This window comes from Anomaloglossus baeobatrachus, chromosome 1 (assembly GCF_048569485.1).
Source record: "Anomaloglossus baeobatrachus isolate aAnoBae1 chromosome 1, aAnoBae1.hap1, whole genome shotgun sequence".
In the NCBI taxonomy this organism is placed as follows: domain Eukaryota; kingdom Metazoa; phylum Chordata; class Amphibia; order Anura; family Aromobatidae; genus Anomaloglossus; species Anomaloglossus baeobatrachus.
In genome coordinates, this window is record NC_134353.1 from 219,634,530 (window position 1) to 219,649,404 (window position 14,875).

A 14,875-nucleotide genomic window follows, 5' to 3' on the forward strand; every position below is an offset into this window, starting at 1 on the left:
CTACTCAAGAACTTCTTCTTTAGGCTTAATTGGATTTTGTTGCCTTGGCCATTTGTGGCAGAGCAGGATGTCTGTTAATGGAATGTGACAGCTGGTTGACATGTATGAATGTCATAATCCTCACAATATTTCTCAGAATTCTCATAGTGTATAGAAAGAACCCCTGTATATTAGGAGTTGGCCTGGATTTTTAATTGAAGTGAATGGCTAGCTTAATGATTCACCATACCAAGACATTTTGACAATTGTATACTCCCAGCTTTGTGGGAATAGTTTGGGGAAGGTTCTTTTCTGTTCCACCATGACTGTGCCCCAGTACACAAAGCAAGGTACAGAAAGGCAAGGTTGGATGAGTTTTCAGTGGAAGAACATGGTCACAGAGCCCTGACCTCAATCCCCATCCAAGATTTTTGGGATGCAGTAGAATGGAGAGTGAAAGTCAGGCCTCAAATGCAACATCAGTGTATGACCTCACAAATGCCTTTCTGGATAAATTGTCAAAAAGGCCCACAAAACAAAATCTTATTGAAAGCCTTCGCAGAACAGTGGAAAGCTGTGTAATGGGCATCATCTCCATATTTAATGTTTATGAATTTAGAAAAGGAAGTCATAAAAGCTCTTGTAGGGGTTCAATACTTTTGTCCATACAGGACACCTGCACCAAGAAATTTGAAATTAGCCATTTGGCCAATATACAAATACATCACGTTTACTGTGAGAGGAGAGAAGAGGCAGAAATAAAATACAGTGAGCAAGAGAGGTTTATTTCTGTAGACATTGGTTCGTGTTCGTTAGCTCCTGCACTGGTTTCAGTGACAGTAAGTACCAGTTTAACACACTAAAAACAAAGACATTCTTACACGGGCAAATTAATAATTTCTAACGCTGTTCCACATGAAATCCAAGTACCAGGTGTTTAGCTTGTGTTACGACTCGTACATATGGACATTTTTCTGGTGACCTTTGTACTTCTAGTCTGAGGTGCAGGATTTATAAAGTTGGCCAATTCCATAAACATTATTATAGGCGTTTGAACCAAAAAAGCTCAGACTGACAGCATGGGCACAGAGACGTTGCCCAGGTGTAAGAGCCCAAGGAAGCACATTTCATTAGTGAATACTACTTTATGGTACAAACATATTAACCATCTGCTGACTGGGTAAATACCATTCCACATTGAACAACATTTTGGTTACCAATTGACTAATCTCTTTACAGTACATACAAAGAAGGATTTGCATGCTGTAACAGTAGTATTATGCACTTTAGCAGAATTATAGTCTCCAATAATACTTGGGGGTTACATCCTTTATAGAATTATATTTTGCCCAGAAGAGAAAAAACAGTTGTTAATCCTATTTAAAGGGATACCATCACCATAGAATGAAATATCTGCCAAGTTATTACTACAAAGTTAGTTAACAGTCTATATTATCCATTTTGCCAAGCCTATCCTAAATTATTTCATGTTTCACATGCCCTGGCAACTGGTATCTATCTAAACAGGCTACTCTGCTTTCTGAGCAAAAAAAACCCTTTGTTTTACGACCTTTATCAGCAATGTTAACATTATTATCGGGACAGCAAAATTGCTCATGGTTGGACCTTCAAAAACAAAAAACATACCAAAAGGTTAATTTGGGACAGGTGCAGAAGTGAGTGATGGCTGTGGATTATATAAAAAAAAGGTAAAATAAATCACCACTTGGCAAAATAACAGTGGTCCGCACTGTCTAGAGTACAAAACAAGGAGTTTTGTGTCTTGTCTTGTTGAAATTGAAAATTTGGGTGACGTCACTGCTCGTCAGGTTCGAGATTCTGGTGTCTGTAAACCATCCCTCTTTGGCTGTGAAAAAAGAGGGCAAGAGATATACATATGGTGGTAGAGAGCTGCTGGCATGTCTGGCTTAATCAGCCACCACAGGGAAAATGCAACTTTCCTTGGTAATACCAGCTTGCCAAGGATCAGAATAGATGTACTCTCAGTGACTGGCCATCATAAAACATGGGGTGTCTTCATGAAAGTTCCTATTTGAAGGGGTTGCCAAATACTAAAAAAATAAATAAAAATAATAATATTTGCTTTGGGTCTCTCCTCCTGTCTACCTGGCTTAATTTTCTGTGCTAATTGGCTCCAGTGGCTACCTGGCACGCTCCTCACCAGAGAAGGAAGGACAATGAAGAAGACACACAGAGTACGAAGGAACAGCAGGGGTCCAGAAGCTACTCCACCATAGACCCAGTTTTAAAAAGGGTTGTAGGAGTGTACAACCCTATTCTGCACCTTGTACATGAAAGAAATAATGCAATCTAAACAATGATTTGTAAAATGTCATAAAATCCCCTGAAGTAACATGTATAAGTATAACAGCTTTTTGGTGATAGTGTCCCTTTAAAAGATCATTTGCCTGAAACGGCTTACAAAGTGTCACTACACTTGATAAGGTAATTTATGAAGCCCCCTGGTAAATTGTTGCACTGCTCTTTCTTCCAGGCCCTTAACTGGTAAGAGATTGTAGCAAATTATGGGAACTATTAAATAATATGTTAAAAAGGTAAATACATAGGCATATATAAAACAAGTTGCATAGAAAATTTAAATATAAGGCAAAGCAGGTGTTAATTTAGAAAAAAAAATGCCAATGCAAAAGGGCACAGTGGTGTCAAAACATTCTCTACTTGGCTTATGAACACAAATCACAGTATTGTACTAGCGCTAGAAAAGTTAATGGCAGCTGTCTCCAAAGAGCATTACAGTATTAGAATTTCCGTGCTTATAATTCACTGTAACAACCTGATCGTTGCAGTAGCACCACAGTGCCGTCTAAGTACCTGATTAATAGTAATCTACCTTCTGTATCCCACCTTAAAAAAAATGCTACTTAAAAAGAACATGACATGAGGACTGCAGACACCAAATGTGATGAGCACAGCCCACTCCATGGCACTAGTGTGACTTTCTTAGCGGAAGATCCCATCCTGCAGAATCTCCACCATATGGACATAGACTATGTAAATAAAAATACATTACTGTATATTAAGAAATGCTCAACATAACTGACGGACTACCATAATGTAATCATAGCGGCTTTACATATTACAGATACCGATTACATGTATACATAGGCTCCCAAATATTACAGATCAGAAAATAAACTGGCATCAGAATATTAAAGTGATCGAGAGATGGAGCAATATACCTATAACCAATACATCAGACGTGTTCACAAGGCTTCTTCTCAAAATTATCTGGTTTCACAAAAAATCCTGCTGAATTATCAACGGTATTTGAAGCGGAAAAAAAAAAAATGTAAAGAGATATTGCAGCCATTAACCAATATTATCCACTGGTTAGGCGATAGATGTTAAATTGTTGTGGGTCTTGTGTTAGAGCAGCGTTTCCCCACATCCAGTCCTCAGGGGCCCCAACAGATCATATCTTCAGGATTTCTTTAGCACTGAACAGGTGATTGAATAATTATTAACATAAGTAAGGATGGTTGCACTCGGCGAGATCAACATCCAACACCGCGGAGACACCATCATTTGTTTCTCAACGCAGTGACACTAGAACAAGGTCCCCTGGGAAAATATGCAAAACAAGAATGCCGCAGAGACACCATCACGTGTTTCTCAACGCTGGCAGGTAACTAGCCAGGTATTTCACCGGGAAGGAACAACCACGGGAAGGGCAGTCTCCAGTCAAGCAAACCGCCTATACCAAAACATGGTATCCATCCACAGACCGCTATTTCGGGGTATTTGCCCCTCATCAGTATGAAGTAGGAAAGGGGCAAATACCCCGAAACAGCTGTCTGTGGATGGATACTGTGGAGCCCCGCATTACCTTCAGGTCGCCTCAGGGTCTCCAGGGACTCCACGTGCTGGGATCTTCTGGCCGTAGGTAAGTCAGGTTAACTTCTATGGGAATCGTGTCGCCACTCTTGGTATTTGTGGTCAGGGGGTGACCGCCACTGCAATTTAGGGAACACCTGGGGCTGATGGTAGATGCAGTCAGTTGTTGTGGCCTCCCAAGAGTGAGGCTGGCCCCAGGGCCCAGTGTAAGTGTGTAGTACCACAGGTCGCAGAAGAACTCACACACAGGCAGCAATGTCTTTCAGGGTTTTTACTCACTTTCAGATGGTAGCTGTGAGTCAACCCGGGCGATGCTATGATGAACCAGGTGGAACCAGGTATCCCTTCGGCTGATGTAGGGGTGACTGCCTTCCTAGCCCTTCTTGTTTGGGGTGATTCCTTACTTGTAGTATTGCGGGGATCACCCAGGGAAGTCGCAACTGCCGTTCTATCCTTTCTGGCCCGTTTGCTGGCAGCGTGGACCAAGGTAAAGATGGCTCCAGGCTCAATCCTCCTTATGGGCCCCCTCGTTGCTGCGGACTCTGTGGTTCGGTGAGGTACATCCAGTACCCTCACCAGCAGATTTAGCAGGCAGAGTAGATGGGTTCCTGCTCTAGGGACCTGTTTCCTCGTGCGGGCTTGGTCTACCGGCAGTCTCCTTACTCAGCCACCTCTTCACTAGGTGGATTTCAGGCAGCACCACTGGGTAGCCTCTATCCCCCGCCACCAGCCACTACAGGTGCAGGGTCTGAGCGTGTCCTGATCTTCTACTCCACACCTCAGACGCGGCTCCTCCACTCCTACTCCTTCGGCTGCCACTGCACAACTCCCTGTCTCCAGTCCCATTACCCACCACTACCTGGGATGCGAGGGCTACGCCCCCCTTCCAGGGTCTACCCAGGGGTCCCTTCTAAACTGTGTGTGTGTCCTGGTTACTAAGTGTCTGTGTAAACACACCTCAATCAGCCTTTGAGATTACCTGTTTTGTATTGACTCAGCATGGGTGCAGTACTCAGTGGTGCCTGACCAGGTCAGGGGCGCCACAATACCATGTTTTGGTATAGGCAGTTTCCTTGACTGGAGACTGCCCTTCCCGTGGTTGTTCCTTCCCGGTGAAAGACCTGGCTAGTTTCCTGCCAGCATTGAGAAACATGTGATGGTGTCTCCGCGGCATTCTTGTTTTGCATATTTTCAAAGGGGGCCTTGTTCTAGTGTCACTGCGTTGAGAATCACGTGATGGTGTCTCCATGGTGTTGGATGCTGATCTCCCAGAGGTCAACCATCCTTACCTATGTAGTCTCCTACTAGGCATTGCTCCCTCTAGCCAGTTTCCTACTCCACACTGATGAGGGGCAAATACCCCGAAACAGCTGTCTGTGGATAGATACCATGTTTTGGTGTAGGCGGTTTCCTTGACTGGAGACTGCCCTTCCTGTGGTTGTTCCTTTCTGGTGAAAGACCTGGCTAGTTTCCTGCCAGCGTTGAGAAACATATGATGGTGTCTCCGCGGCATTCTTGTTTTGAATCATTATCAAGGCATCACCTCTGCAATACATGATCTGTTGGGAGGCCGTGACGACTGGAGTTTGGGAGCCATAAGGGTATGTGTCCACGATCAGGACCAGTTACATCTTAGAGGCTGCAGCTCTTGACCTGCAAGGCCACGAGTCACCTCTGCAGGAGACCGCAGCGGCTCGTGCAGTTGCGGTCGCTCGCTGTGTTCTCCCTGCGGAAAACACTTTCGTCTCCACAGTAAAGAATTGACATACTGTTGCTCGGAAAGCCGCACCGCAGGTCAGTTTGCGCTGCGGAGAAAAACAAGCACAGTGGGCACGGGATTTCTAGAAATCCCATCTACTATGCTTATACTGTACAACGCAGCGTTTTGGACGCAGCGAAAACACGCTGCGTCCAAACCGCTGTGAACCCTGATCGTGGGCACACAGCCTTAATTCAGGAAGTCACGCCACACCACTAAATGGGGGTTACAGAGTGTGGTGGATAGGAGTCATCGGCTTATCAGAATTTTCCCTCACTTGTATAAAAGACATTTGAATTGAGGGGTTTTGTCCAAAAGCAAAAATATTTTTTCCTTTTCCTAAAAACAACACGAGTCTCTACTACCCGTTTACAACAAACATTTTTTTCTGCATTCCCATAATATGATCCTGACTTTACCACTAAGCATATTGCTCCCAGCTGTTTGAATAAAACAAAATAAACTTCTAATTTATTGGGAGGTGGTAAAAATTGCATTGAATAAAGTATCTTTTTCACATTCATGACCTCTTAAAAAAAAAAAAAAAAAAAAAAAAATTGAGCACGATTCTGCAGGTAAGGACATTAACACTATCAGAATTTGGGAACTATAAATCTAGAAGTTTAAAAAAAAACCGTGAGGCTAGCAATGACAAAAAATTGCCAGTCACAGGAACTTAAGATAAAGGGAAGCCTAAACCTCGAAATCAGAAGATACAACAATTGTGAGTGACAGGCGGCTTATATTACGCATTGGTGGTCTGTCTATCACTCCGTTTCGTTCAGCTTTTAGTTATATTAGTATATGCAATAAAACAAAGAAATTAGCGTTGTTAATGGCAAAACAAGAGTTCGGCACAAGAACCATTGTTTCAAACACACAAAGTGCATAAAACGGTAATACTACAAAACATGGCTAAATGTGTCAAAGCAATGGTCCTTGCTCCATTGTTGTGTATTTACATGTGAGACTCCACAGTGCACAATTCAGTCTTTGTCTTTCTGAGCCATCTGAAATGTTTCTTAAAATACAAGTTCCATTGAGTTCAAATGACAGATGACATAATGTGGCACCATATAAAACTTGGCTAGCGTGTCATGATGAAATATCGTTTTGCAGCTCTAGAAACATTTCATTTGAGGCTCTTGGTTGGGGTTTCAGACTCGGTAGACTGTCTCTCATCAGTCCAGGCTTTCCTGGTATTCGTCAGTGCCAGGGTTTTTTCCTTGTCAACAACCACATAATCCACCTTTTCTTCTGCTGCGCTGCTCCCAGACCCCGTGCTCTTTTTCTGAAAATAAGCAAAAAAATGTAAAATATTAGCATCTGCCAAGAGGAAACTTAAATTATTCTTAAAGCGAATCTGTCAGCAAGTTTTGCCATTTAATCTGAGAGCAGCATGATGTGGGGACAAAACTCATTTCCAGTGATGTGTCTATGGCCGGGCTGCTTGCAGACGTTTGAATAAAATGAGTGTTTTATCAGCAGATCACTAGACTAGTAGTCTTGTGCCATGTAGTCCTGATCTGTGTAAACCCACCCCCACTACTAATTAGCAGCTTTCTGTGTACACTGTGTATAGGCAGAAGGATGCCAATCAGTGGGGAGGGCGGGGTTATACAGGACTCAGGATTCAGAGAACTGGTAGAGCTGCAGCAGATGAAACAGTGATTCTATGAAAAACACAGCAAGCAGCTCAGTAAGTGACATAGCTGGAATCAGGGTATCTGTTCCTTCATCATGCTGCTCTCCGATTACATGGTAAAAATCTGTTATCCTTTAAAGGGGTATTGCTATCTTGAAAAATATGGTATATACACAGGATGTCATGCATCTTCACTAGGAAACGGATCTGGAACAGGAGTTTCTATCTCCATAGGTATATTTAGATGTAGCCCTGCTAGGGCATCTCTCCATTCATTTCGATGGCATCCATTGCGGACCAATTATCAAATTTCCAAGTAAGGAATAGAAAGAGTGCCACATGTCCCGCCTTACACAGTTGGTTGCCAGATCTGGGTCAGAAAACAACTGTACAAAATGTAAGTGCAGGTCACATAAGTAGGGCTAGCATCTATCAGCATTGCCAGGACTACTGTGTTAGGCTAGGTTCACACTTCCGTTGTTTTGCATCAGTCACAATCCATCGCCTTGAGGAATTACGGTATCATGCTGGAATCCAGTTTTTCCCCATAGACTTCTATTAGTGACGGATTGCGACTGATGATGCTGCGTTGCATCCGCTGCGTCGCGGTCAGTCGCTTTTTAACTGACCGCCGGGCGGGAGCAACGCAGCCTGTAAAGTTTTTTGAGCAGCGCAATCTGTAGGATTTTGCTGCGCATGCTCTCTCTGGCTCCCTGCACCCATAACCAGGATACACATCGGGTAACCAAGCAATGCGCTTTGGTTAGTTACCCGATATTTACACTGGTTACGGGTGCAGGGAGCCAGTGCTAAGCGGTGTACGCTGGTATCCAAGATAAATATCAGGTAACCAAGCAAAAAGTGTTTTGCTTTTAGTTACCTGATATTTACCCTGGATACGTGTGCAAGGAGGCCGACACTTCCCCACTCGGCTCCGCCCCCTCCCACACTCAGCATGTGTGTACACACACACTCACTTGTCCCCAGCCCTGCAGTCCCCGCGGCACTGACGTCCTCAGCGCCACGGCCCCGCTCGGCTCCGCCCCCCTCGCGCTCCGCCCCCCGCACACAACGGAGTCCAACAATGATTTCTGTTCTTTGTCATCCGTTGTACAACGCATCAGTCACGTGCGTCAAGCAACGCATGTGACTGATGCAAAACAACGGAAAAGTGAACCTAGCCTTAGGGAGTTTGGAGAAAGAGCGCATACCTTCCCTTCTGCTCTAGACGTTTTCCATTATATATCAGATACAGTTCAAAAGCAAGCATCTGCACACCAACACTGAGGAGCAAGATCCTGTAGTCTGGGAATGTCTATCTATATCTATCTACACACACATTATAAATATTATACACACACACACACACACACACACACACACACACAGAAACTTGTGAACGAGGGGGGATATTTACCATGTTTTTTTGGAGTAAGAGTTACTGCACCACAATTGTGAAAAAAGTATACAGTTTTTATTATTACAAAAAATACAAAATACTGGAAATCACATGTGATTGCAGTTAGTGATTAGACATACATAGTTAAAATCCAATTAAATGAGGCAGAGAAAAGAAGGTCACAGGGAGGAAGACAGGCTACCCCTTAATTTCTGTGTGGGGGAACAGGATAGTTTGGTTATTTATATGGCCATCTGGAATTAACCTGAGAAACATAGGTATATCCCCTAAGAAAGTAGAGTAATGGAGTGCTTATACATGAAAAGTAACCAACAGGATAAGGTCCAAATCAGGGCCTGAACACAATAGTATGTAACACCACCAGCGAGTACATAGCATAATCTCAAATATAGAGGGAAAAAAAATAAAAATAAATCATACAATGGTGGAGATTGGCACCTGAAGGATCTGCCTGTGGTATGTATAGCACCCAAGGAGGGGAGTCTGTCAGCCTCACATGTGGACCCGGTCCCACATGTGAGGCTGACAGACTCCCCTCCTTGGGTACTATACATACCACAGGTAGGTCCTTCAGGTGCCAATCTCCACCATTGTATGATTTATTTTTTTTTAAATATACAACGTTTATTGGACTATTTGGGGAATTTACTCCACCTGCCCCCCAAAAATCAGATGGACGATGGATTTCAGGATGCAATATTTCTTATGTCTAGTCATTTCACATACTTTTCTTGGAGGTGTCGACTTGCCAGAGTCCAAATCCAAGTCTAGATACTCCACTTGTTTGTCACCCTTAGGTTTCACCATGGGGCTGTTTCCGCCATCAAGACTGTTGCTCTCAAATATGCACTAGAATAGGAGATGTATTACATTAACTTACTAGAGCAAGTATACATATATCCACAGACCACACATCTTGTGTCCTCCTTAGCCATACTCGAGCATAGTCTTTACAATACTTTAAACATAAGCATTTTACAATAGTAGTATAGATGTGCCACTGGCGACAGGCACCATAATACCATATTTTACCTTTATTGTCTACAGTCCTGCCACCATACTAAAGGGTGCTTTACACGCTGCGACATCGCTAGTGATCTCGTTAACGATGTGACACACCAGATCGCAGATGCGATCTGCCGAGATCGCACATAGATCGTTTTGTAGCGCCGGTCACGTGTGATCTCGGCAAATCGAATCTGCGATCTGGCGTGTCACATCGCTAACTAGATCGCTAGCGATGTCGCAGTGTGTAAAGCACCCTTAAGGCTAGTTTCACACATCAGTTTTTTGGCATCAAACACAATCAGATGCAACAGATCCGGCGCAGAATATGCAAAAATTGATGCGCCGGATCCTTTTTTTGACGGTATACCGGTATACCTGATCCGTCAAATAACGAATCCGGCGCATCCTTTTTTTGCTGGATCCGTTTTTTTACAATAAATTGGAGCATGCTCAGTTTAAAAATCGGATCCGGCGGCCGCATCTGTTTTTTGTCGCATTACGCCGGATCCAGCGTCCATAGGCTTCCATCGTAAATCACACCGTATCGCGCCGTATCCGGCGCAATGCGTTTTTTTGTCAGAGACAAAAACCGTTCCAAGAGACGTTCCATCCGGCCGCCGCATTAGCCAATTATGACGGATCCGGGAAAAGCTGGATGCAACGCAAGGCCATCAGGCACAATCCGGCACTAATACAAATCAATGGGAATAAAACTGATCCGGCGCTGGATCAGTGTTATCCGTTTCTTTCCGTACTGTGCCCGATTGAAAAAAACTGATGTGTGAAAGTAGCCTAACCTACTCATAAATGGAGCAGCCATGTAGCCCTGATATCCAAAGCAGTTATAATGTAAACTGGTGATTACATACAATAAGTCGTACTAACTCTATGTATACTGGCGTAAAACTAACGTCATGAAGATCACAAGTGTTACATACTGGTCCATCTGTGGGTAGATTTGGGTTCATGGGTACGTAGTTTTCTTCGCTGTCCTGCGAGTCACTGCTGGAAGCTGTGCTATGGACAGAGTCTGGTCTGGGAGGCATAGGGAACCTAGAGGAGCTAGAAAACAAACAGAATATGTCACATTAAAGATGACTAACCATTATGAGGATCAATCTCCTGCCTTTACAGTGTAAAGTGACACATCTTCAGCTGTTAGGCTGAGTTCACAGATTTGCAGATTTATCACAAATTTTAGATATCATTTTCTAAATTAAATCCAAAACAATTCTGCATGTAAGATGTGCATATTTGTTTTTACTTAATCTTGTGTTTTTCTGCATGGATTGTTACAGAAATGTGGCAAAAACGCAAGAAAAACAATGCCAGGCCACCCTATCCTGTGAATTTAGGGTAGCCATTAAACTAAAGGGAACAAACCACCAGATTTTTGCCCTATAAACTAGAGGTAATGCCATAATGGCACTAGGATGCTTATCAAAATTATACCTTTAGTTGAGAAATCCTAGGCTTGATTGCAGAATCCTTGCTCAAACCTCCAGAAATGGTGTCATTGGTGCACAGGTTTGAGCATTGGGGCAGGACTTTGTAGGTTGGTTCCTCTGTAATCATTCCTCCTCATGCCTGGTCTCCTTGTGTTTATTTAAATATAGGATAGTTGCCGCCATTGCCACTGTTGGCGTCACGTGCAAATTGCTATTGTGACGTTGTCTTCAATAAAATGGAAAAGGAATCAGCGCATACACATACCGTGATCTTGGGTATCATTTTATTAAAGTCACTGTGGAAACTAAAATAAGCAGCGGCGCGTGAGCAGGTTGAATCACCCTCTCCCCTCCCCGTCCCCTATCAGCGTATGCGCCGCCATTCAATCATCTTCACAGTGTCCTCAGTAAAATGGAGCCCGAGATTGCAGTAAGCGCTTCCACTCATTCCGGCAACATTTTATTGAACACGTCACAATAGCAGTGTGCACGCACTGCCAACAATGGTAATGGCGGCAGCACAAAATTTCAAAGAAAAGGAGGCAAGGCACGAGGAGGAATTATTCCAGGAGGACCCAACCCAGTAAGCCCTGCCCCGATGCTCAAGCCTGTGCACAAATTGCGTAATTTCTAAAGGTTTGAACAAGGATTATTCTGTGATCAAGCCTCGGATTTCTCAACTAAAGGTATCATTTTAATCAGCATTCTGGCGCCATTATAACATTGCCTCTAGATTATGGGGCAAACACCTGATAGTTGGTTCCCTTTAAATGGGAAAAAAATAAACAAACATGCATAGAAGATTGCTGGTGCTATGAAATGCTGCAGTTTTTCCAAGAAAACAAATCTACAAGCAAAATCTGCTCCAAATACACGACTTGTGAACCCCGGGTTACAACTGTGATCTGTGACTTATCTGGGTAGTCACTGACGATCATTTGTTTAGAAGATAAAACTACAGCACTCTGGTTAACAGAAGAGAATGGACGAACAGCAGGTAGGTTCCCAATCCCACATATAATCTCGCTTAGTTGAATTTCATTGGTTATCTATACTAAAGTGGGCTTTACACGCTACAACATATCTAACGATGTGTCGGCGGGGTCACATCGTAAGTGACGCACATTCGGCATCGTTAGTGGTGTTGTAGCGTGTAACAGCTACGTGTGATTGAATGTAAAAACGTTCATCGCATACACGTCGTTCATTTCCTAAAAATTGCACGTCGGGTTGTTCAATGTTCCCGAGGCAGCACACATCGCAGTGTGTGACACCCCGGGAACGATGAACAGATCTTACCTGCGTCCTGCCGGCAATGCGGAAGGAAAGCGGTGGGCAGGTTGTTTACGTCCCGCTCATCTCTGCCCCTCCACTTCTATTGGCCAGCTGCCGTGTGACGCCGAACTTCACTCCCACTCCAGGAAGTGGCTGTTCGCTGCCCACAGCGAGGTCGTATGGAAGGGTAAGTACGTGTGACAGCCTTTTAATCGTCAACAAATTGAACGTGCCGCACAAACGATGGGGGCGTGTCACATCGCATATGATATCGTATGCTTAATTGAAAGTATGCCGATGTAATCACAAATAGTGGCACACTCTACTATATGCCCGAGTACATGGCCATAGTTTGCGGCTTCAGAGTTAGTTCCATTCTCCAAGCTTGCCCATCAGAGTCTGATTAAGGTTTGAAGACATAATACATTGATGCAAAATCTAATGTGTCATCATTGCTTTACGATGCTGACGCCCCCCTCCTTAGATTGGCTGCCACGTGTGACACAAGCCACCACCAGCACACAAAGCCTGTGCGTGGAAAGGCGATTCCATACACAGTAAGTGCGGATTGATGGTGAAATACTGATTATTGTGAAAAAAGGAAGAAGATCAGTTAATTGCTACACATATGCTGCAGCTGGACCAGGCTTTGTACAAGGTTCCCCTACTAAGACTTGCTTGCCTCAGTATAAAAGTCATCCAATTTCTGCATCCCTTTCCTTCACTACTTGGCACTTTCCACCCTCTGACCTGAATAGGATACCAAGTAAAAGTAACAATGCATGTGCTAATGTGGCACCTCTGAGTGTCAGGTGCCACAGGGTACTACATCTAACCCCGGATTCCTGGAAGACCAGTGCTGGTAAAAACAACACACACAAATCCACGCCCTTTTCCCCCAGACTGGGCAACAGGTTACAGATGGATTGACGGGTGGTCACCTATAGGCTGGGACACATCCAATCCACTAGTCAGAAACCTGGGAGGAGGGGCTAGTCAGCGGAGTGGACGAACGATGCACATCTCGTCAGATAGAAAGTGAACAGACAAAGTCAGTCAGAAGTTGACATGCTGACCAGACCGGAAAGTGTAAAGTGACCACTGAGTAAAAAGGAGTACGGTTGCCAGTGAGAGTACGGTGAAGTACTCACTGGGCAGAGCACCGACGGGGTACAGAGCCCTAGTTCAGGAAGACGCTTTAGGCTCACCTGATAATCTGCCCGGTGAGAGGACCATCAAGTAGCTCACCGACATTAGTGTCCGGGGCACAGCAGCAGAGAGGGAATCTAGGAACGGGGACAGAGGTCCGACCCAAGAGAGGTTCAAGCTGCCTGCCATACGGGCCAAGACTAAGAAAACAGGAGGGGACCCCAAAACCGCTCCAAGCCACAGGGACCCACTAATAACTACTGGGTGCATGGAAGTAAAGCTCACCAGTTCACTACACGGCACTGGAACAAAGGGAATACCGGATTGATAAAGACCAGCACAAACCGGTTAGCAGCGACTCTAAACCAGAGAGTAACGCACAAGTTAAACCACAGCCCCTGTGTTGTCTGAATTCTTCCTACACGTCTGCAGCTACATACTACAACCACTAACATCCTCCCCTGGGGCCTAGCTCTACTTGCGGAGAGCCATCACACCTAAGCTGCCCAATACCATCAGCCCCAGCAGTGATAGACTTTGCAGCAGCGGCTTCTCCCATATAGCCGCATACCACTAGTGGCGGCACGAAAAACTCTTTATTTTACTTTTCCCTTGTACAAATGTCCCTTTTAAGCGACCCCCAAGGTCACGGAACCAGGCCACGGCCACCCAGTGAACTTTCCCAGTAATATACAGCCCGGGACAGAGTACCCCAAAGCCCTGGGGTGCGTCACTAACACACCAGTAACACCGCAGGATCACAGCAGGCGTAAGCCACAGTTTTACTAACCAAACTGTAAAGCCACAAAACAAAATGTCTTCCCATCAGCTTTGTTCTCCATGTTTCAGATGTAAGAAATATACTCACTCTCGTGTAAAGCTTCTGGTTACTGGAGAGCGTACGGGCAACTCTTCCCACTCAGGGACAGGCTTGATTTCCAGAGGTGCTGGCTTTACTGTACAAAGGAAAAACATACAACATGACAATAGTTTTGACAGTCATTTGGGTAACAACTTATTCTAAAGAATGAGGATATAACAGCTTTTCACAAATATCTTTGTGAGGGAGATGGAAAACTGGAAACCATTAGCCACACGCTAATCTTGATAAGTCTTATCAAGCATCCACCGACTGGCACTGGCACCCAACAACCATCAATCAGTAACTTGTTTGTACGAATGTGACATTTTATTAATAGCAATTAGCTCTAAAGGAATAATTCTTTACATAAGTACTTCAACAGCTTGGCTTCAAACCCTTAACTTTTATCTAGCAAAGTATCACTATGGGTCATTAACAGCAGGTTACGTGTGTG

General features: G+C 44.2%; 1 protein-coding gene across 4 annotated transcripts in view; it reads right to left on the reverse strand.

The window, feature by feature from the left end:
• Positions 1 to 743: 743 nt before the first annotated feature.
• GAB1 (GRB2 associated binding protein 1) overlaps positions 744 to 14,875 on the reverse strand; it is a 164,277-nt gene continuing 150,145 nt past the window's right edge. For all 4 annotated transcript variants that reach the window (XM_075348175.1, XM_075348156.1, XM_075348164.1 and 1 more), the window contains 4 exons: positions 14,428 to 14,515; positions 10,626 to 10,749; positions 9,406 to 9,528; positions 744 to 6,905 (listed from right to left, as the gene is read on the reverse strand). In XM_075348175.1, coding sequence (XP_075204290.1) covers positions 6,747 to 6,905; positions 9,406 to 9,528; positions 10,626 to 10,749; positions 14,428 to 14,515 — 494 coding nt within the window. In that variant the 3' untranslated portion in view covers positions 744 to 6,746. The remainder of the gene's footprint in view (positions 6,906 to 9,405; positions 9,529 to 10,625; positions 10,750 to 14,427; positions 14,516 to 14,875) is intronic.